This window comes from Macaca nemestrina, chromosome X, assembly GCF_043159975.1.
Source record: "Macaca nemestrina isolate mMacNem1 chromosome X, mMacNem.hap1, whole genome shotgun sequence".
Lineage (NCBI taxonomy): Eukaryota > Metazoa > Chordata > Mammalia > Primates > Cercopithecidae > Macaca > Macaca nemestrina.
The window spans coordinates 152382914-152406620 of record NC_092145.1 but is presented as its reverse complement, the minus strand read 5'-3'; the positions used below and the strand labels follow the sequence as shown (position 1 = coordinate 152406620).

The 23707-nt window shown below is 38.8% G+C and overlaps 1 protein-coding gene across 2 annotated transcripts in view; it reads right to left on the bottom strand.

Annotated features, from left to right (window-relative positions):
• Positions 1 to 567: 567 nt before the first annotated feature.
• Positions 568 to 23707, bottom strand: part of LOC105478101 (anosmin 1) — a 216462-nt gene continuing 193322 nt past the window's right edge. For both annotated transcript variants that reach the window (XM_071089005.1, XM_071089004.1), the window contains exons 10-14: positions 11312 to 11406; positions 8452 to 8623; positions 7288 to 7508; positions 6007 to 6148; positions 568 to 4754 (exon numbers count right to left, since the gene is read on the bottom strand). In XM_071089005.1, coding sequence (XP_070945106.1) covers positions 4696 to 4754; positions 6007 to 6148; positions 7288 to 7508; positions 8452 to 8623; positions 11312 to 11406 — 689 coding nt within the window. In that variant the 3' untranslated portion in view covers positions 568 to 4695. The remainder of the gene's footprint in view (positions 4755 to 6006; positions 6149 to 7287; positions 7509 to 8451; positions 8624 to 11311; positions 11407 to 23707) is intronic.

Below are 23707 nucleotides of genomic sequence, written 5' to 3'. Positions count from 1 at the left end.
TTGGAGATTTAAAGGCTTTCACCATAGTAGGTAGTATTGAAAAACAATTGAGTAGTATTGAAATACAGGTGAATGCTTATCGGCATTGCATATATCTACAATTTTAGAATAAATATTGGTGACAAAAGAAAAACAGCTTAAAACTGTATATCCCTGACTTAATATACCACTAAAACCATCAGAAGTTACAATCGTAAACATGATGATAGAAATCTGAAGTGTTGATTGTCAAACTGCAAGATACTTTCATTAGGATGAAGTGCTGTCTTGTTAACATTTACCAGACCTCAAATTCCATTCACACTGACATGGAAAGAGGCTTTTTAAATCTCCTTGGCAGCAGGAACTGTCCATTTTTCTTCTTAAATGCAATAAAGTTTCTTTTCTTTTCTTTTTTTTTAAATTTTGTTGGAGACAGGGCCTTGCTATGTTGCCCAGGCTGGTCTCAAACATTCAGGACTCGAGTGATCCTTCAAATTCAGCCTCCCAAGTAGCTGAGACTACAGGTGCATGCCACTGTGCCCAGCAAAAATGTTTCTTTAAGAAATAAATGAGTCGATTCCTTGATCTGGTTTAAGGATACTTTATTATTGAACCAGTATGTACAAACTCTAACATGAAAATAATGAGTCACAGAATATCAAGACTATTTACAATACTTTTTTGTTTTTTACAAAACATTTTTACAAGATTATTTCGCTCTAAATAACATGACAGACATACACAAAAATCCACCTTTTTTTTATTACATACATAAATAAATATTGACTTTAAATGACCACTGTAAGGGACATGAATTCTACAGACCACTTGGATGAGAAGGTAGCAGTTTTGTTATCTGCACACTACAATATAATTAAGTAAAGGGGGAAAATAATTTTATATAGACCTCTGTTAATCACTCCGTAAATCATATAACTCACTAAAATATTCAGTAGAGGTAAGACAGTCATGAGAATCCTCTCCGTACCTGACACTGAGTCTGGGCATGCAAAATCACAGGTAGGAGTCAACATCTTTACAGATCTGTTTATATCTTATAATAAACTTTAAAGTACATGCAACAGATATTTAGCCATTGTGTTCTGCCTATAATATGAAAGTTTATATAATAAGTTTTAGAGTTATTTGCAACCATAGAAATGAGTAAACTTGAAAACCCACGGCATAAGAAAGAGCATTAAATAAATAAGTCAATATCACAAATGACATTTACGGATACATAGGGCAAAATTAGTATTTGTACTTGTATGATACAGACACAAGTCAAAATCCTGTCTTTTAATCAAGTCGTTTAGTGGACATAAAAGACACAGTTGAGGCCTTTGAAGTTAACCATAATAACTTCTTAGCTGTCCCTTAGTTTTTGGGACTTGCTCTAGAAATTTACCAGGTTTCTTATGAAGGGCAAATTCTCATCTATTCAGTAAAGATCATTCTCTAGCAACGGTTCTCAACCAGAGGTGCCGTCCCTCATGGGGTAGCTGGCAATATCTGGAGACATTTTTGGTTGTCTCAACTTGGGGGAGGGTGCAACTGGCATCTGGTGAGGAGAAAGTGTGGATGCTACTAAAAACCTACAGTGCACAAGACAAACCCCCATAACAGAGAACTATCCAGCCCCAAAAGTCAATAGTGTTGAGGTTGAGATGAACCTCTGTATATAGTCGGCTATGTATCTAAGGTTTTCAGGACACAGATGTATTTCTAATCTTTGAACTTCGTTTAATACACATTACAAAAAATTACCTGCCACAAACTTTATCTTCTCTACCATGCCATATTAAAACAGTGAATGACTGAAAAGATCACGTTGGTTTGCAAACATCATTCTATGGAGTTCCAGGTAGAAAAACAGGGTAACACAGATACATTCATCATTAAGGAGCAAATGTTGTAAATAAAAATAATGCATGTAACTGCAATGTATATCAAATTAACCACCTATATTTGGTGACAATATTTTTGATGAGCTCAATTTTTTAAAGTTTCAATACTATTACTGGATATATTTTTCTCACATTAAATAAATGAATCTAATTTCAATAAAACATATTACAGAATTAGGCACCAAAACTATGTTTGTTAAAAAACATAGATTTTATCCTTTATTAGAGCAATCACATTTTTAAAATTCAAAAAATTGTAACTATATTTTTGATCATTGAATAATATTGGAGCTTATTAAAATCCACAAGATAAACACGTTTTTTATTAGCCCATTAATAGCATTTTTCTTCCAATAACACCAATAAAATTTAAATTATTTATTTATATCAAAATTAGAAGCCCATAAGAGCTGCTTTAGATTTTTTTAAGGGAGATGTAAGTCTCAGAATCACCATCTGAACTAAAAATATCTGTACAATGTCTATTACCCAGACAAAAGAAGCATGATTAAATTTTATAAAATTAAATTTATGTACTAATTTAATAATATTTTGTATCTATGTATAGACTTCCAGCATTTTTATGTAACAGTACAAAAATTTGCTGGCATAAACATTTGGATTTGTTCATGACAAGTTCATGTAAAAGATAAATGGATAGCCGATAATGAAAAATTTTAATTTTTGAAATTTTAAGAACTTGAAATTCAGATGCTGGTGATGACACCAGAATAAAACATAGTTTTAGAGAAGCTATCTATGGTATCCATTTATTCAAGCTTAGGGATGTTTTCAAATGAAGACTGTTTTCTATTTTCGCCATTCAAAAATTCTTAGAACCAGGTAATTTCACGACTCAATGTGATAAATCCATCCCAACCTGTGACAGGAGCTGCAGAAAACCATTCAGAACCAACATGAACTTTCATTATCAGGTGTCCAATTTATGTTACTTGTACAAAGCTGCAAAACACTCCTGGAATATCCACTTTAAAAATAGTTTAACACACAGGAAACAGGTTTCAGTATCTATTATCAGGTATCCTTGTTTATAAATGTGTTTCCTAAAGACATGCATCAACATCGGAAAAGTATTTTCTCTGCATTTTAATTTGCCTCGGCCTTTAGACACTGCAGTGAAGCCGTGGAGTCAAGGACTTCTGAGTTATCCACTCTTCCCAGGAATGGCCAGGCATCTGCATGAGTTCAGGAAACAGTGGAACAACGAGAAGCAAGCACCATTGTCAAAACCTAAGGATAATGTTACTGATTTTCTTCCTGTTTTACTTAGGTAGGTGAAGACATGTGGACACCTTTCTTTTACAGTGTTTAATTTTGATAAATTGCTCTTTTCTCAGAATCAGCACTGATGGGGAAAATATATTATCCTTATGACCTTTAAAAGAGCTGTATCTTTACTCACTATTGGTGAGCTATGAAAACGATTTCTTCAGGGATTCATGCTCAAGGTATATTCATGTATATGCATGTGTCTGTGTGTATATATATGTATATGTACATATATTTGCATATATATACACATGCATTTATAATTATATAGACATGCACATCTATGCACATTTCAAACCACGTATGTGAGTATTCCTTCAAGGAAAAAAACAGTATTAAATTAAACATCTCTGCGTTTTAGGTTGTTACAACATACACTGTAACACTCCATATTGAAAACACGTTTTGACTTAAGTTCATGCTACCAGGCACTAATTCGTAGCATAAAAAATTTTCCAAAAAGTAAGATATAATAGATTTGAAAGCATATGGGTGAATTAAATGCAAGCAACTGTCCTTCTCTATCAATCAAAGGCCTTTTTAAAACATTACCAAGAATATTCTAGCATACAAATACCTTTCTTTGCTTAAGAAAAGGCAAATCTCTGCAAAGATTTAAACATGCTCAATAGTTGGGATTTTTTCATTTGAAGCAAGGAGTTTTGTGAATTTTCAGATGGTGAAACAAAAGTGCACCAAAAGCTGTTATCCACATTGAGGAAAATAAGGGAAAATATAAATAAGATAACATATCAGGAAAATCTCTCACATAATACGATCAAATATTAAAAGGCATCCCCAAGAAATAATTTTCATTTCTCCAAGGTAAAATCTGGTTAGCAGCTTATTTCATTGAGTTCCTCTGGCTTGGGTGTCTTTTGTAAATCATAATTTATAGAGGGAACTTTCATTTACCTTTGCATAAAGAGCAGCATAAGGTACTTAAAGTAGGAGTATTTTTAGATTTAAATTCGTTGGTATATTTTAGATTACACATTTTCATTTAAAAATCACCTAGGATAAAAATGATCTTAGGAAAGATTTGAATAAACAAAGCTGTATAATCTTAGTTGATTTTTCATATTGAATCAATAATTTTGTCAAAAATATATTTTATTGATTAGATTTAGGCTTAGTGTTATGTGTGAATTGTGTATTTGTTACTCTCCTTTTTGGGGCAGAGTTTGGTACTCCAAATTCAGGGAAAACTGAGTTCTGTTGTAATTCAATAGAAATAAGTGACACCATACATGAAAACAAAATTTAGCATTAAACAGGCCTATTCTTCATTTTCTCCAAGCTTGTAGGGAACTGGTGTCTGTCTTCACCAATCTACTGTTTCTCACTTGTCTCCAGATGCATCTGTGATTAACAGAAGTTCTTCCTGCACTAAAGTCACATAGGAGAGTACGGGCCTCTGAGCAGTTCCCACTGCCTCTGGAAGTGTGCATGTCTCGTGGCCGAAGTTCAACAAGCTTACACATCTGTCCAATTTCAAAAAATCTTTTTGAACAGTTTAGTATCTTTCTGGAGAAGGCTTGTAATGATGTGGATGACGATGCTTAAGATGAGATCCTAAAAAGTGACAAAATATGTCAGTCACATCCATTTATATGTATCAAATAAATGATAGAATTACTTTTATTTGTAGAAAAAGCACGAGACCCTGGCAAATGTTCCTTCCTATGACCATGTCTCTCCTATTCTGAATCTGAATGTACAACCACACTCTTTCTCTCCTTTTCCTGTTTTTCTCTTCCTCTTTGATGCCTTCCTAAACCATAAAATAGTAAGAAAAAGACAAGCTCCTTTCCTTAAGCTCACACTTATTCAATCAAACCATAATCCTTTTTTATTTGCTCAAAGAAGTTTTAAAAATTATCAAATACTTTTGTTAAATGGAATTTCTATGAAGGAATATCAGAAAAGCATTTATTCGATAAAAATTTTAGAGGCTATCAAGCTCTCCCATTGTGATAGTTTTTGTTTTTCTTCAAATTATAAACATACCAAGTTATCAATTATAAGCATACCAATCTATCATTTAAAAAAATCAGAGTTAAAACTATGACTAATTCTCAATGTTTTATCCACACACTAATCATCAGACACTTTTTTTTTTAAATTTAAGCTTGAAAATAAAGTAAACGAAGTACATAATTTAAAAAATCAGCAAGAGGCTGTTTTGAAAATCTAGCTGACAATTTTCTTTTTAAATTTTACTTGATTTAGCAATAAATAAAGTAGGTGGACTTGGGTCATATCATGAAGAAAATTCATGACATTTATTACAGTAATATCTATGTAACAAGAACATAAGTTCCTTAGGAAAATATTATTTCCTATATTGTGATATTTGAAAATATTGATTTAAAAATATTTCAGTTTGATATGAAACTATAGATTTTTTTCCTGTATGTATTTATGATTTAAAAGACAAGGAAAAAAGCATGCATTATATAGGGAAAAATGCAAGGAAGGAAAAAAAATAAAGGAAGGATAGAGGAAAGGAGAAAAGAAGAGAGGGAAGGAGAGAGGGATGGAGAAAGGAAACAAGGAAGGAGCAAAGAAAGGGAGAAAAGGGGGGAAGAGGAAGGGAGGGAGAAAAAGAGCAATTAAGCATCAACTATGCATTTTATACTACAGGTACCGGAGTAGAATCTAGTAAGTTGGTACAAACCAGGAGAAAGAATTTCAGATGATGACAATTTCCCTATCTCATAGAAACCTGTAATAGTGTATTTATTTGTTTTCATTTTCCAGCAAGATTTTTCTCTATGTTCACAAGACCTGACAGGACGCCTTAATGCCCTGGCACCCCACTCACTGTGCGCTGAAGAGGGTGGGAGCTCCGGCGTCCGGAACGTCTTGATGGTGGCTGGCCCCTCCCCTCCTGGGGTCAGCACTTGCACTTCCAGTCGGTAAAGAGTAGACGGTCTTAGATTGGGCACTGTTAGGACATAGTGATCCTAAGGGGATAACATAAAAGAGGATGCTCACTGACCACCTTTCAGAGACAACGCGCAATGCACAGAGAGCCTAGAACAGGTTTTCCCCCACTGGAGAATATCATACACAGGCAAGTTTGGTTGCTTTGTAAAGGCACAGTTTAATTTATAGACTTTTTCTCATTTGTGGGGGTTCTCTGCCATATGGTTTCTTAGCACCTCACTCAATTCTTGGCAGCCTAAGACACTTGGCAGAGTTAAAATATACTGAGGTGCCAGTTCTCAGGGCTCACTCCTGGGATTTTATTTATTTATTTTTTAATTTCTTAACATAAGACTTTTCCATGGTTTAAAGTCTTCAGTTGCACATCTTGTGATATGAATTCTTGATAATCCAAATTTCAGTGAATGAGCCAACTGTTTTTCTTAAAACACAGTATCTATCAATGCCCACAACTGAAAGTGTTTATTTTTATGCCAACACATTCTTCTCAAAACTCAATAAAACCTAGTACATTTATAGAATAACTACTCTCTAATTCCATGGAATTTTTCCTTCTGAGATTTCAGTTGTGTTTCTTTCCCTCCCCCGCCCCACCCCCCTTTTGGATTTTATAACGGTAGTTGGCTACTCTAAGGGCATTTTCAGGGAGGGCAAAATCCCACACTATTTTTTTTTTTTTTTCTGAAGCCAAGGAATTAAGTGACCTGGAAGACAGGCCAACTCATTACAGCCTCGAGCCAAATTTGAAGTTGGGGGGAAGACAGACAAACAACAAGCTTCTTTTAGCTATTCCCCCCCAACCCTCTCCAATTCAACACTTCAAACAGGGCATGTCCACTTGGACCAGAGAGACACGAGGTTAACAAAGATAGAAGAAAATGGCTCAATCACTTACATACAAGATAGGGTAAGGTCTTCTCATGAGTTGGCTCTAGCCATCAAACTTTATCTAGATGGCAGCTTATGCTACTTCTTAGCTATGCACAGTCACATTTGTAATGTGTTAATGCTTGCAAAAGCACTCAGAAGAAGAAAATGCAAAAATAAGACTCAATTGTACAGCACACAGAATGACAGAGGTAGCCACCTCTGAAGGTCAGTATAAAGGAGCAGTAGATACCGATGACACGGACATAGTATAAGAGGTGGGACCTACGGAAGGCAGGATCTGGGACTGTGAAATAATGCTGTTGGGTAGGCTGTTCTGTCTGCTTTCCGTAGTGACCTCAGCCCAAGTCACTTGAAACCCAGTCATGGGCTGATAGAGATTGGCCTTGGCCATCTTCCAAGAAAAGTGGCCCGTGATGTTCACATCCTGGACGATGAATGAAGCAGAAAGGTTCTCAGGCTTAGCTAGCACCTTAGAAAGAACATGACCTGCAGCAATGCAAGAAGGAAAACCAGGATTAGGTGACTGGAGAAGGTGTGCCCATGGGATCCACTGTAGGAATTTTCAGCGGCCAGTCTGTGGGATGATATTAATAGAAGCAATGTGACTTCGTTCTTTAAACATGGGTTCAGGCAATCACCCCTTTGACATATGGGGATAGGTTGAGTAGGAATCTCCTCACGACACCTTTGTACTAAATGCTCCTTCCAATCTTTCGGGGGTCATTTTTAGAATGCTCTTTTGAAGTTGGAAGCAGGAGAGCAGTTTAGACCCTGGCAGGACTTAACTATTTCTTAAAGAATAGCATGGACTGCAGTGAGAAGGTAAATATTGAAGCTGTTAGAAGAGTTATTAAATCCAAGGCTTTTTTTTTTTTTTTCTTTCTTTAGAGGCAGGATCTTGCTATGTTGCCCATGCTGGTCTGGAACTCCAGGTTCAAGTGATTCTCCCATCTCAGCCTCCCAAAGTACTGGGATTTCAGGCATGAGCCTGGTCAAATCCAGGGCATTTAAAAGAGTTTTTCCCACTGCAAGACAGGGACTTTGGCAAGGAAAGGGGTTGGAAGGTACAGATGTGAGGTTTGCTAGGTTGGCATGGAAAGTGTGTGAGTATAATCCACACAGCAAAGAGGTGGGATAAAAATGAAATAATTATATCAAACTTTGCCAAAACACAAGCGGTATCTAAATGTTTGCCTTCATTTCCAAAGGGTAACATTACTATCAAAGGACATCTTTCCAAGGCTGTTAGGCTTTAAAATAACACATTCATTCCTACATATCTTCTGTCCACATTGGGCCATCATTACACAACTTAGAAAGAGAGGCACTTTTGGTTTTTCTGGTCTTGTGAAATGCAGTTTGGCAAGGTTTGCAAAGTGCTGCTGACACCTTAGACCTAGATGCAGAAGTCCTTCAGGTGAAAACGTACCTGCTTCGCCAGGGCAGCCAACGGGTTTGTGGCTCTTCCCCTTAAGAGCAGAGCATGGTGGAGTAGTGAAGAAAATGGCCTCTGCCTTGGAGTGACCTTTTGGCCGTATTGCTTGGACAGTCACCTTATACTTACAGGAAAATGACAGATCTTCAAGAATTATATAATTTTCCTAGAGCAAGAGAAAGAGAATTATGCTAGCAATAAGTCTCATTAGGGATTAAAAGCCACTGGCAAGAACTGAAATCATATTCCATCCAACAAGGATGTTTTCCTATCTAGTGTGTGCAATATGGCTTTTAATAAAAGTACAAAGCACGCACTGTCCACATTTTGATTAATGACAATTGTGAAACACTCCCATGGCTGCGGGATACACCTTCTAGAATTAAACGGTATCATAATAATTCCTCATCAAAGCACGCTACTTCTAAGGTCACAACCAGCATTTCTGAGCTGGCAGCAGTGCAGGCAGTGGTGTAAAGCTGTAAATACAAATCTAACTTTTTTCAGTTAAAAAGAAACTAATGCCAGCTTCTCTGAGACATAGAATTAGTTTATATGTAAGTTTTTCTGTTAAAAAATGATATTCTTTAGCAATGTAATTTTTCCCTTTTTTGGAGTGCTGTTACTGTTTTCTGCCATAATGTTGTGATTAAACATAAATAAAAGAAAGAGGCTAAATGGTAAGGAGTCAGGGGCTAAGAATATAACTTTACGATAATGTCGAAAGATGACATTTCCTGTGATAATAGGTGTGTACCTCTGTTTCTTTTATATTTGGCTAAGTTGCACTTATCCATTCTGTTTTGTATTTACCAATTCTTAATGTATATATATAAAAGTGCAGATGGATAGCTGGGCATGGTGACTCGTGTCATAGTCCTAGCTACTTGAGAGGCTGAGGTGGGAGGATCGCTTGAACTCAGGAGTTTGTGACCAGCCTGGGCAACACAGTGAGACTTCATGATTTTGTATGTGTGTGTGTATGTGTGTGTTTAATTATATTAAGGGAGAAAAAAAGGCACAGATGGAACATCTCTGGTACTCATTGGATGATGGGTGGGGGTCTTGCTAGAAAGCAGCAGGGCTGACGGGAAAAACATGAGACAATAATTAAAATGAAAACTGAGGCTTGAGTGATTTACTTAAGGGAGGAGTGGAAGTGGCTGCAGGTGACACAGCACTGAATGTTCAAAAGAGATGGGGAGTGACCTCCAGGCCTGCTGGCCCTTCATCCAGATGGTGACAGGAGATGGGGTGCACCCAACTCTGCAGCCAGTTAGTATAAACAGTGAATAGGAAACAAATCAATCTGGACAATGCAAGCCCAACCCAAGCCCAAGCCAAGGCCGCCATGTCTCTTTGGGACTCTGAATTGCTTTTGTTTGGAAATAAATCTGCTCTTTATATGGGACTGTATTGGAATCCAAGGTTAGCTATTAAGGATCCTGTTTCACAGATATTTCAAGATTGCTTTCATGTTGCATAGGAGGCAGACATCTGCAGCAGTAAGTGAATTAGTGGATGCTCCATTGTAGCATAAAAACAAATTATAATAGGCCGGGCGCGGTGGCTCAAGTCTGTAATCCCTGCACTTTGGGAGGCCAAGACGGGTGTATCACGAGGTCAGGAGATCGAGACCATCCTGGCTAACATGGTGAAACCCCGTCTCTACTAAAAAATACAAAAAACTAGCCGGGCGAGGTGGCGGGCGCCTGTAGTCCCAGCTACTCGGGAGGCTGAGGCAGGAGAATGGCGTAAACCCGGGAGGCGGAGCTTGTAGTAAGCCCAGATCCGGCCACTACACTCCAGCCTGGGCGACACAGCAAGACTCCGTCTCAAAAAAAAAAAAAAAAAAAAAAAAAAAAGAATGTCTGTTGAATTATTTTACTGAAGGTCACAAACATTGGAGCTAATTTAAGGATAAATAAAGGGAGAAACTTTGGTGAACATGAGACAAATCAAATTCAGTAAAACAGAAAAAGAAGCTGTGTATTTCTGAAAATCCAGTGACTTGTTTTATCTCATTATCTTAAAATTATGCCAGTAGGTCTGGTTCTTAAAATATGGTGCTTGCTTTAGAAAATGTTCAAAACAAAAATATTCTAGTTACATATCACAAACCAAAACACTGTATGTTTGGGGCCATGTTTTTGGATTTTTTAAACTGTCCTGAGGTATTACATATAAATTGCCATCAAAGTGTATTATACACTTTGTATAATACAATGACCTCTTAAACATTTTGTGTTGGTTTGTTGATTCTAATCTATAATTCATGTACTAACCCCAAAATATTTAGAATAATATTTTGGGCAATATTGACAGAGTTGCTATCCTCAGAGAGTTTAATGTTCTCTTAAAGTTAAAAGTCAAAATATTGGTGCATGCTATACAGGACAGGGAGATTATTTCACTAACTGAGCTGATGGCATTTAGGGACATGGTGCGAAATGATAGAGTCACATAGACATTCACTTGTATAATTACACCTTTAGATCACAGTGACGTGTCAAAATTCAGAAAATAATTCAAAGGTTTTGTCCAGTTAAGATGAAGCACACAGATACTCAGGCATATTTCCACCTGAAATATGGGAGTTCTTTAAGAACTGTGTCTTTAGTCTCTGCACTTTAGGTTTTGCTCTATGATGGTAACAGAGTAAGCTCCCAGTGCAATGGTGTGAATGGATAAAATAATGAGTGAATATAATGATCATTCTGTTTTCCACTTCCATCAAGTCATTACTCAATAGCTGATTTGTGAGAATGAGTTATCTGTTTGACATGTCTAGTTTGTATATCCTCCGGTCTAATTATGTTCACAGATCAAGTTGGCCCAGAGATCATGTCCTTACGTGGGTCATGCCAGATGATGCCTCTGATCCGGTTGTTCTGTTGTGGGCACACACTTCAGGAAACCACCGCACATGATATCGGTTGACAGTAGGATCTACAATGCCAAAACACACAACCAAAAATAATAGGTTGGATGTTACATTCCATGTAGCCTGGGGTTCTTGAACTTGAGAGGAGAAAAGGAGAGGAAATGAAACTCTACAGGTGACCAGTAAATGCACAGGTGAGCCAAAGGAGGTGAGATTCTGATTACTTAATAATTATAATAATTAATAATTCTGAATACTTAATGATTAAGAACAAAGTAAGGGAAAAAAGTAATATACTGCCAAGGGAAAACCTGTGCTGAAGTGCAAGTACTAAGTAGAAAAAAAAAATTAGTAAAGTCATAGCAAAATGATTCAAAAGATGTCTTGAGAATAACCTAGCCGTGGTTTTTACAGCAGGCAAAGCCCTATAGTGAAAGGTAACACCTAGCAACAGCTCTCGTAATTCCTGTTGTAGAAGAGAATCATCAGAAGTTTCTCAATCCTACATTTTTTGTTTAAATAAAGGCGAGATACTATTGAATCCACACAAGAACAAAAACATTGCCTTCACACTTACAGAATTGGCTATCCATGTTTATTTCCTGTTACGTATTGCCATAAAGAAGTTCTTTTGTCAAAAGGATAGGGATATATGCTTCCCACTCCCCCTTAACCAAGTGCATCATGGCATTTCTGTATGGCTGATCCCTACTGAAATATGACTTGGTGTTCTCAAACACAGGCCAGAAGACTGACCTTTTGAACATGTTTATTCCCAGGGCAAGAGGCATATTTTCTGTACATTTCTTTACTTTGGACAATAAAGTGGGGGAAAAAAAGAGAAAATAATGACAAGCAACTCAATGAGTGTGGGAAAGCAGGCCTTGACAGTCTCGGGTTTATTAATCACCCCAGTGTGTCCAAGGGGTGTGAAATGGCACCAAACGGCACTATTTTGCAGGTGATTAACATCTTGTCCCCAACATCATGCCAAGTGTTTGATGGGGGTTTTCAGAGGACAAAACTCTTTGATGAAATTGGGTTGATCTAGTGGGAACTTTGCTTTGAGCACTTTGGAACCAGAAAAGAAGAACTTTAAATGAGAGAAAGCAAACAGATATAAAAGTGGGCACTCAGGGCATTTAGTTAAAAGAGAAATCACGTACTAGAGGTTTTAATTTTTACATAGCAGACATCAAGCGTTTATTTTTTTAAAAAAGAATTATAGGCTATTCACAAGGCTGACATCAATCACTGAGTGTGTTCATGTTCTTCCATTCAACAGCAGTGAAATAATCACACAGGAGTGGCTGCTGCCCTCCTGAATTTTACATAGAAATGGGGCCAATAATAACAGAGAATAAATATAATACATAGGTAAGATAGGTATTATGTTAGAAGGTAGTAAGTCTACATATAAATACAGAAGGTGGCTGGGCACCGTGGCTCACGCCTGTAATCCCAGCACTTTGGGAGGCCGAGGCAGGCAGATCACAAGGTCAGGAGTTCAAGACTAGCCTGGCCAACATGGTGAAACTCCCTCTCTACTAAACATACAAAAATTAGCCAGGCGTGGTGGCAGGCGCCTGCAATCCCAGCTACTCCGGAGGCTGAGGCCGGAGAATCTCTTGAAACCGGAAAGCGGGTATTTCAGTGAGCCGAGATCGCCACTGCACTCCAGTTGGGGCAACAAGAGCAAAACTTCGTCCCCCCCGCCCCCGCCCCCACAAAAAAAAAACCCCAGAAGGTAAGAGCAGTAGGGTGGATTGACAAAAAGTGCTGGTTTTATATAAGGCGGCTGGCGCGTGTTCAATTCTGAGTCAGGACTTGAAGAAGGTGTGGCAGTGGGTAGCGGCACTGCAGAGACCTGTGGGAGGGCGTTCTCAGCCAGCCCTGTCCGACGGAACTGGCGGTTGGGATGGAAATGTTCTGTCTGTGGTAAACACTAGTCACCTGTGCCTATAAAGCACTTCACATGTCCTCTGTTTAACAGAGGAATTAGATTCTTTATTGTTTCATTTTAATTAATTTACATTTAAACAGCTGCAGATGGCCATGGTTACAATACTGGGCAGCTTAAAAGCTCTACCAGCAGGGAATACACAGCACGTGTCAAAGTGCTGACATGAGAACGGAGCATGACAGATGACTGAGGGTCTTTGGTGAAGAGCAGCCAGGGGACTTGGGGTGGCTATATTACAGGAATACGAGGAGGCTTGGCTGCCCTGGGGATCCTCCATATCCTAAAAATCCTTTACATATTTTACAATGCAATTATATTTTCATAGGAGGCAGCATCAAGAGTGACACACGGGGCACTCCTTTTGGGTTCCCTCCCTTTTGTTAGCCCTAAATCTCGCCTTGTCTGAGTTCACTGCACTTGCATCTTCTCTCTGTGTCACCTCCATCAATCACTTCATTGATTCCCATGGCTTGAAAAACTTTTCTGCTGACAGCTCCCAAACGTCTACTTCCACCTGAGCTAGTCCCATGAAGAGCTGACGCTCCCTCGTTCCTCTCCCATGTGGAGGCTTTCCAAACTCAACTTTGCCGAAGCTACCATGTTGATTTCTGTACCTCAACTTCTCCTAGCATTCACGCTTGTCTTTCTGGCTGTAGGATACAGAATTTTAACCCCACAGACGACCTTCGAGGAAGGTGGGCTTCAGCAAACAACTCCAGCAGCCTCAGTGAGCCTCATTCCCTTTATCTGAAAATAAGGACACTAAATTCAGCCAGTGCAATAGGTTTGGTGTGAGTTTTAAATGCGTTCGTGTACTGGTTTTCTATAGCTGCTGTGACAAATTACCATGAGTGTAGCTGCATAAAACAATATAAATGTCTTCTCTTCTGTAGGTCTGAAATGGGTGTCACTGGCCTAAAATCAAGGCAGGCCTGTACTCCTTTCTGGAGGCTCCAGGGAAGAATGTATTTTCATGACTTTTCCGGTTTCTAGAGGCTTCTGGCGTTCCTTGGCCGGTGGTGCCCTTTCACCAGCTTCAAAGTCAACAACACTGGGCTGAGTCCTTTGCACCATGCCATCTCTCTGATTCTTGCACTCCGCTTCCCTCTTCTACTTTGAAGGACTTTTGTGATTGTATTCGTTTCCACCCAAATAACTAAGGGTAATGTCCCCATCTCAAGGTTGGCTTTGAGTCACTGAATGGCTTTTCTCTGCCCTCTGAATAAAGACACTAATACTCCTTAGCCTGGCTTCCAGGTCTCCACTGCCTCTGCATATTCATCTCATGCAGAGACTCCTCTCATTCCCAATGTTTTGTTTGATTCTGTTGTTACTTCACGAATCCCTGTCAACCCCATTTGGCCAGAGCTCCATAACTACAAAGATAACGCCTATTTGCTGTCACTGTTGCATAAACAAAGATGAGCATGGCGCCTGGCAGGTGATAAACAGACAGTAAACATTTAATGAATAAATCAGTGAAAGAAGATATGGCAGTTCAAATTCACTTTTATTTCTCTACTCATTCTGGCAACAGTGAAAATAATTCCTTATAATCTAAGATATGGAAGAAATAGTGTGAGAAGACATGATATTACATAAGGTAATTAAAAGCAATCTGAGAAAGTAAACTATAAATTAAACTTAGATTTAAAATGCCCTGAAAGTATTGTAAATGGCACCCCCAAATGACCAGTATGGGGACATTTATTTTTTAAAAGCAAGCCCTAAAAATGTCCACACTCGTTTACGTGACTTGAGTTCAATTTTAACAGGTCGATTCATAGATATTTGCTTTGATGGAAGTCATTTATACAAACATCATGTCCTTAGTTTTATCTTGCCAATTAATAAAATCCTAAGAGCTTGTATTTTAGGTTATGACTGCAGGTCTCAATCTGTAACTAGAATATTAAAAATAGCAGAGTTCAGGCTGGGTGTGGTGGCTCATGCCTGTTATCTCAGCACTTTGGGAGGTTGAGGCGGGTGGATTGTCTGAGGTCAGGAGCTTAAGAGCAGCCTGGCCAGCATGGTGAAACCCTGTCTCTACTAAAAATATAAAAATTAGCCAGGTATGGTGGCACATGCTTGTAATCCCAGCTACTCGGGAGGCTAAGGCAGGAGAATCACTTGAACCCAGGAAGTGGATGTTGTAGTGAGCTGAGATCGTGCCATTGCACTCCAGCCTGGGCAACAAGAGTAAAACTCTGTCTTAAAAAAAATAATAAAATAAAATAAATAGCCAAACACTTCCTGAAGGGCTGTATATGAAAATTCTGTGCTAAATACCCAACTGATCTGGTTCCTTAGCTTAATTCTTTCCACAAATAAATGACATTACAAAGAAAGTACTTGAAAATTATTTTTAAGTGATAAAAACTTTACTTGTAATATGCTTCAACTATGGTTCAAAAATTAGATGGATCTAATTTTCTTTTCAAATAGATCTAACTCACAGTGTCTGGCATAAATAAAGGACTCTAAAATTTTTCATTAAACGTGAATTCCTCAGTTTGCAAAAGTCTAATGACCAAGAATGATAGGGTTATTGACATTAGAGCTCTGAGAAAGAGGCAATCCTTGGGTTCCCCAGAATAATAATTGCTGTAAAAAGAATTGTAAGTCATAGCATCAGGGAAGGGGGCACACACTTAGAGAGGTGTCACAGAATGCCAATTCCACCAGGGTGGGGATTTTTGTCTGCCTCTTTGCAGTATTTTAGCATCCGAAATGGTGCATTGCATACAGTAGGTGCTCAATAAAGGTTAGTTGAATGAAGTCTTCTCATGGATCAATGCCCCATACTCTATCTGTAAAAATGATTTGGTGAAACAGAACTTTCTGATGTTGTACAACTAAAGTAAGAATTTCTGAGTGCCACATAGACACGCTACTTAAAATAGAAGCATGAATGTTTCCTCTATGTCTGAGCTAACTTTTCACATTTATGTTGTAAAAACACAAAGTCTAGAGCTAGAAAACCATCAAGGTGCAGTGGCTCGTGCCTTCAACCCCAGCGTTTTGGGAGGCTGAGGCTGAAGGATCACCTGAGGCCAGGAGTTTGAGACCATCCTGGGCGACATAGAAAGACCGCATCTCTACAAAAAATAAATTTAAAAAAAAAATTAGCTGGGCCGCCAGGCACTGTGGGTCACGCCTGTAATCCCAGCACTTTGGGAGGCTGAGATGGTTGGGTCACCTGAGGGTGGGAGTTCGAGACCAGCCTGACCAACATGGAGAAACCCTGTCTCTACTAAAAAGACAAAATTAGCCAAACATGGTGGCGCATGCTTGTAATCCCAGCTACTTGGGAGGCTGAGACAGGAGAATCGCTTAAACCCAGAAGGCAGAGGTTGCAGTGAGCCGAGATTGTGCCATTGCACTCCAGCCTGGGCAACAAGAGAGAAACTCCTTCTTAAAAAAAAAAAAAAAAACCAAAGAAAGAAAAGAAAATTAGCTGGGCATGGTGGTGCATGTCTGTAGTCCCAGCTTCTTGGGAGGCTGAGGCAGGAGGATTGTTGAGGCCAGGAGTTTGAGGATGCAGTGAGCCATGATCATGCCACTGCACTCCAGCCTGGGTGACAGAGCAAGACTCTGTCTCTACGACAAAAAAAGGAAAGAAGAAAGAAAGAAAAGAAAAAGAAAGAAGGAAAGGAAAGGAAAGGAAAAAGGAGAAAGAAAGAAAAGAGAAGAAGGAGAGAGGGAGGGAGGGAGAGAGGAAGGAAAGGAAGGAAGGAAGGAAAAAAGGAAGGAAGGAAGGAAGGAAGGAAGGAAGGAAGGAAGGAAAGAAGGAAGGTCAGAAAGCCTAAAACAATTGTTTATTCTATTATTACACAGTAAAAATGAACTAATATCAATGGAGTAATAAAATTACTAACAAAATTAGCTAAGTGAAATTGTTTTAAAATAGTTTGTTCTATAAATGCAATGTTGAAAATACTTATTTTCTCCCAGAGCATTCACTATTACAACCCAACTACTATGTGTATTAAGTAAAGAAAGCTAATATTTGACGTTTAATTCATTTATCTATGAAACTACATGCTACATCCTAATAACTGAAACTGTCACTGAAAAATGTTGAGGGAAATGAATAGATTTGGGCTTTTAGGTCCCTAACTCCAAGTCCAAAAGCAATATTTTGCCCACCATCACTTTTAGCAATGTGACGTAAGAACCCATTTCTGTTTATAATGGAGTTTTGATTAATGAACAAGATTCTTTTCTTCCCTTATTTGCCAAAAGCATTAAGTCCTTTTAGGTTTTCAACTCAGTGTGTCCACAATTGGAAATAAATTATAATTCAAAAATATTCAGCTACTTGTCAAGGAGTTTGAAACCACTTTAGATGGGTCTATTGAGTTTCATACAGAGCAGACAATTTCTCATTTTACAAAGTCAAAAAATCCAGAAAATCCAGCCAAAGTGTCCTTTCCCATGACAGAAACGGTGCTGATATTCACATTCCATACAGAGCTCCTATGCTAGTAATACTGCGTCCATTTCAAAGGTCTCCTTTCCTACATGTGTGATAATTACGAATAAGAACATGTTTTATGAATGTCTGGGGAAACTTTGGTTTGGGATTCTGTAGATCATGTGGTGAGTACATAAAAGGTTTCTGGAAGGAGGGAAAATGTGGAATAAGTTTGAAACATACTTTCCTCTTCGTTGTTCTTTGGACTTTCCAAAGCTTTCTGCCACTCCCTTCTATCATGTGTTCAACATCATAAACTCTGCTACAATTTATATGTACATTTGGCTTTCAAATTTAAAATAGCAAGGGACATTGGAATGGATAAAATTTAAGAAAAAGGACTTTTTGGAAAAATACGAAACTCTAATTAGAGCATGAGCTGTTCTCAGCTCCTGATAGTGAGTGGGTGTGTGATCCAATGGAAATCAACTAACATTTGCAGATCCCCTGACAGTATAGGCAGTGGATTGACCATAGCTCCAGTCAAATCCACAATACTATCACACAGCTACCTCCTGAGCTACAAGTATGTATTTCTGACTGCCTATAACATTTTCTGGCTATCATGCAGTTATCTCAAATTCAACACACCAAAACCAAATTCTCCATAGCATGGAGACATATCCCAGGAAACATCATAATTCTACTGCTCACAATCTTTGTTAATTGAAGTACTGTTAGTCATTCAAGCTAGAAGGTAAACACTCCATTTAGATCCATTTCTCTTTTTCCCTTCAGCCAGGTCTTAATATCCAAGTGGCCATACATCCTGGCTCTCCTACAGTCTATGTCTGTTGGTGGGGAATAATGTTTACAAATGCCTCCTTTTATTCTCAAATAAATCCCACTTCAGACAATAAATTATGTGGACACTTGTGTAATACTCTTACGTAACTCGCCAACCTTCCTCCTACTACTGCTGTCTTTAATTCACGATCTGATTATTTCTCGTCTTGGCTACTGAAATTAAACGACATGCGGCCGGGCGCGGTGGCTCAAGCCTGTAATCCCAGCACTTTGGGAGGCCGAGACGGGCGGATCACGAGGTCAGGAGATCGAGACCATCCTGGCTAACACAGTGAAACCCCGTCTCTACTAAAAAATACAAAAAACTAGCCGGGCGAGGTGGCGGGCGCCTGTAGTCCCAGCTACTCGGGAGGCTGAGGCAGGAGAATGGCGTAAACCCGGGAGGCGGAGCTTGCAGTGAGCCGAGATCCGGCCACTGCACTCCAGCCTGGGCAACAGAGCAAGACTCTGTCTCAAAAAAAAAAAAAAAAAAAAAAAATTGGCCGGGCGCGGTGGCTCACGCCTGTAATCCCAGCGCTTTGGGAGGCCGAGGCGGGCGGATCACAAGGTCAGGAGATCGAGACCACGGTGAAACCCCGTCTCTACTAAAAATACAAAAAATTAGCCGGGCGCGGTTGTGGGCGCCTGTAGTCCCAGCTACTCGGGAGGCTGAGGCAGGAGAATGGCGTGAACCCGGGAGGCGGAGCTTGCAGTGAGCCGAGATCGCGCCACTGCACTCCAGCCTGGGCAACAGAGCGAGACTCCGTCTCAAAAAAAAAAAAAAAAAAAAAAAAAAAAAAAAAACGACATGCTCTCTCTGAACTTTCCCAATCCATTCTTGCACGCTTGCTTTTGCTAACATCTCCAAGTCCTACTCAGACCTTCCCCTGCTACTTCACATTCCTTTCCTCCACATAGAACAAAATCCAAGCTTCCTGGCATAACATATAAGCTTCTCCATCACTCGACATTGATCTGTCTCTCCAGCCTCACACAGTCACTTCCTCAGCCTCACCAATACTTGACATTCCTGATCTTTCTCCCAGCTGCACCTCTTCATTTCCTGGGTCAGAAGTGTTCATCTTCCCTGGCCAAAAAAAGTAATCCAGCCTTTAAAACGTACCTTAAACTTTACCTCCTCTGTGAAAATTCCTCTGCACACAACATCAAAATCTCTCTGCTCTCAACTACTTCAGCTGTTTATCCAGACTGCTGTGAAGAATAATGTCTTATTATGTGGCAACTGCCTATCTGCCTAAGCCTCAGAACTGCAGGTTCCTTAAAGGTAGGAAATATCCGTTATCCATTATTGTATTCCCATCACATGGCACAGAGCCTGGCATAAAGTCGGTAATTTGTGTCCATTTGCAAAAGAAGACAAAAAGTAAATAGAAATGCATTCATTGATATATCTAAGTTAATTCAAACTTTTTTTTGTTTTGTTTTGTTTTGTTTTTATGGAGTCTCGCTCTGTCACTCAGGCTGGAGTCAGTGGCGCAATCTTGGCTCACTGCAACCTCCGCCTCCCAGGTTCAAGAGATTCTCCTGCCTTGGCCTCCCAAGTAGCTGGGACTATAGGCACGCACCCCCATGCCTGGCTAATATTTGTATTTTTAGTAGAGACGGGGTTTCACCATATTAGCCAGACTGGTCTCGAGCTCCTAACCTTGTGATCCACCCGCCTCGGCCTCCCACAGTGCTGGGATTACAGGCGTGAGTCACAGTGCCTGGTCAATTCAAAGTTTTAAAACTTCACATTTTCAAATGAAAGTTGAACATACAATTTTTGGATGTATTAAAATACTCATCTAAAGACTCTTATTACTGTTTGCAATGTTTACTATATATCTAAAGGATCAACTTAAAAGAACTATCAGACCTTTCTTCCCTTTCTTTTTTTTCTATATTTCCTTTGTCACTTTAATTGAAAATGAAAAGATTCTGCCACCAGCTGTCAGACACAGGATTTGTGTAGGAAAATGAAACTCTATTTGTTTTTACACCTTTTATTTTGGTAAAGGGCTTGGTGTACTCAGTAGAGTCATAAGTATTCTGTCTAGATATTTTTATACAATGTTCCTTTTAGATTCCAAACTCTTTGGGAGGATCTTCCTAAACAAGGTAAAAGCAAAATGCCAAATTCCATATTTTTGCCCTTCTTTTAAAGGGAATCCATACCAAGTGTTTTCAAGAACTTCCTGTTACTTCAAAGAAATTTTTAGCGTGAATATGTAGAGAGGGCATGAGTTGAAACGGCAAGAAACAGATGCGTGGTCTACAAAAAAATCCACAGAACAAATCCTGACATGTCACTAAAGATGTAGAATGAATCTCTGCCTCTTGAGTAAGCATTAACACTGTAACCACAATAGTTTTGACTGAAGGCTACAGTGTCAACTGTTGACGGCCACTGCACAGAACATTCTCTTTTTTTTTTTTTTTTTTTTTTTTTGAGACGGAGTCTCGCTCTGTCACCCAGGCTGGAGTGCAGTGGCCGGATCTCAGCTCACTGCAAGCTCCGCCTCCCGGGTTTACGCCATTCTCCTGCCTCAGCCTCCCGAGTAGCTGGGACTACAGGCGCCCGCCACCTCGCCCGGCTAGTTTTTTGTATTTTTTAGTAGAGACGGGGTTTCACCGTGTTAACCAGGATGGTCTCGATCTCCCGACCTCGTGATCCGCCCGTCTCGGCCTCCCAAAGTGCTGGGATTACAGGCTTGAGCCACCGCGCCCGGCCCAGAACATTCTCTTTTAGAAATATATTTGACATCAGTTGTATCTTTGGAATCAAGGTTTTGGCCAGCCACAAAGAATGTTCTCTGGCCAGCATGGATGTGTACTTATTAGATGATGGCTTCACATTGGTCTGCAGTAGGAAGCATTCCTGGAGGTTGACAGAGCTCAGAGGCTGGAAATGGGTATGAAGAAAACAGTTTGAACACTAACTGACTGCGAGGCATTTCGATTCGTGAAACAAGTCATTACTGACAAATAGAGGCTAGTGTATCTCCGTCACAGGAGCTCATCACTCCCAGCTTCTCCTTTGTGGCCCAGGGTCCAAGTCACTAAACATCAATCAAGTCAGCATCACTTTTGGAACCCAAATCAAGGTCACTCCTTGCCTTTGGATCTTGTCTCTTTATCGTCAAGTCCACAATTTCATGCATCATAAATTGGATAACACTATGGACTCTAATATTGATTAATAAATATTGATACAATTCTCTGCTTATGGTTTCTTTAAAGATTTCAGTATTTGAGAAAACCACTGATATTCTTCACATTTATTTCTAACTTTGAGTTATTTAAAGTAATGCGTGTGTATATATGCGTGTATGTGTGTATATGTGTACGTATCTATGCCAACAACCATGTTTCCTATTTGTCATGCACTGAAATCATTATTGTATGGCAATACTGGTCATACTACTGCTTGCTGATACAGTGCAGTGAAGGTGAATCCCTTTTCTTCTGCCAAATTTAAAAAGATGCTTAAGTTTTATAGCACTTGTATTGCAAACTGGACAACTAAATCATGTTTTAAAGCACTGCTCTTTGTTGTTCACAAAGGAGAAAACATTGAGAGTCAGTCCTAAAGCAACACCAAGCCTTACAAGGCTGGGCTCAGAGGCTCTTTACCTCTGTTCTGACATCCTGTCTTCTCTCTGCACTACAAGCAGTGCCGTAAGAATCCTCACACTGAAACACCTAAGGTGTCTCCTTTGTGTCAGCCACCGGTCCAACCAATCTGGATGTGTAATCTCATTTATTCCTCACAACAGACCTAGGAGGTGATCTATAATGCTTCCTCTAGTTTATCATGTTTTAATAGAATAAAGAAGAAAAATGTATGATCATGTCACTAGATGAAGTACGAATATTAGATAAAAATCAGTATCAATTAACCACAAAAACTTTGCAAGTAAGAAGAGTAGAGGATTGTATTAATCTGACCAGGGATGTCTTCAAAAACCCTAAAGATCACTTAAACATCATGCCTAATATTATCACTTTTAGTCACCATTGTACTGAAACTCTCAGCCAGTTTTAAGGCAAGGGAAAACTAAAACGTCAAAGATATGGAAAGGAAAATATAAAATTCTCATTATTTACAAACTAGATGATGGTTTTTGTAGGAAAAATGCAAACAAATCATCAGAGAAAATGTTATAATTAACAAAGTACTAAAACAATATTGCTGGATTCACAGTCAATAATATATGAATATAAAACATTTATAATATACCAACAATAAAAATCAGAAAGTAAAATTGAGGAAAAAGTATGCCATCTATAATAGGATAAAAATAAAAACAAATATCTTGGAAAAAGCATATTAAAAAGTGTCATACTCTCTATCCAATATATTATAAAACATTGTTGAGAGAAAAATTTTAAAACTGAATACAGTGACATATCATGTTTGTAGATTGGAAGACTCAGTATTTTTAAGATGCCAATTCTTCAAAATCATTGATGTGTGGATGAATTCAATCTCTATAAATATCTCAGGAGGTTTTTGTGGAAATTGAAAAATTAACTCAAATATGTATATAAACATTCAAAAGGTCAAGAATAGTTGAGACAATTTGAAAAAGAAGTAAAAACTAGAGGACTATCATTAGAAATATTTATAAATCTATGGTAGTTAAGACAGTAAGGTATTGTCAAAACATTGGAAAAATATGCCAAAGACTCTATAGAAAGTCCAAAAATTAACTTGCATGTATATGCATTATTTAGGGCAAATAAGGCACTGTAGAGCTTTGGGGAAAATCGTCATTTGAAAAATACATAATGACGTATCAGAGAAGGAGATCAGAAGAAAAAAAAAAAAAAGAACACTGACCCTCTACAACAAAAATCAATTCTGGGTAAAAGAGCTTAAGAATAAAAGGTGATATGGTTTGGCTATGCCCCTACCCAAATCTCATCTTGAATTGTAGCTCCCATAATCCCCACGTGTCATGTGAGGAACCTGGTGGGAGGTAACTGAATCATGGGGACGAGGTTTTCCCATGTTGTTCCCGTGATAGTGAGTAAGTCTCATGAGATCTGACGGTTTTATAAAGTGCAGTTCTCCTGCACATGCTCTTTTGCCTACCGCTCATGTAAGGTATACCTTTGCTCCTCCTTCACCTTC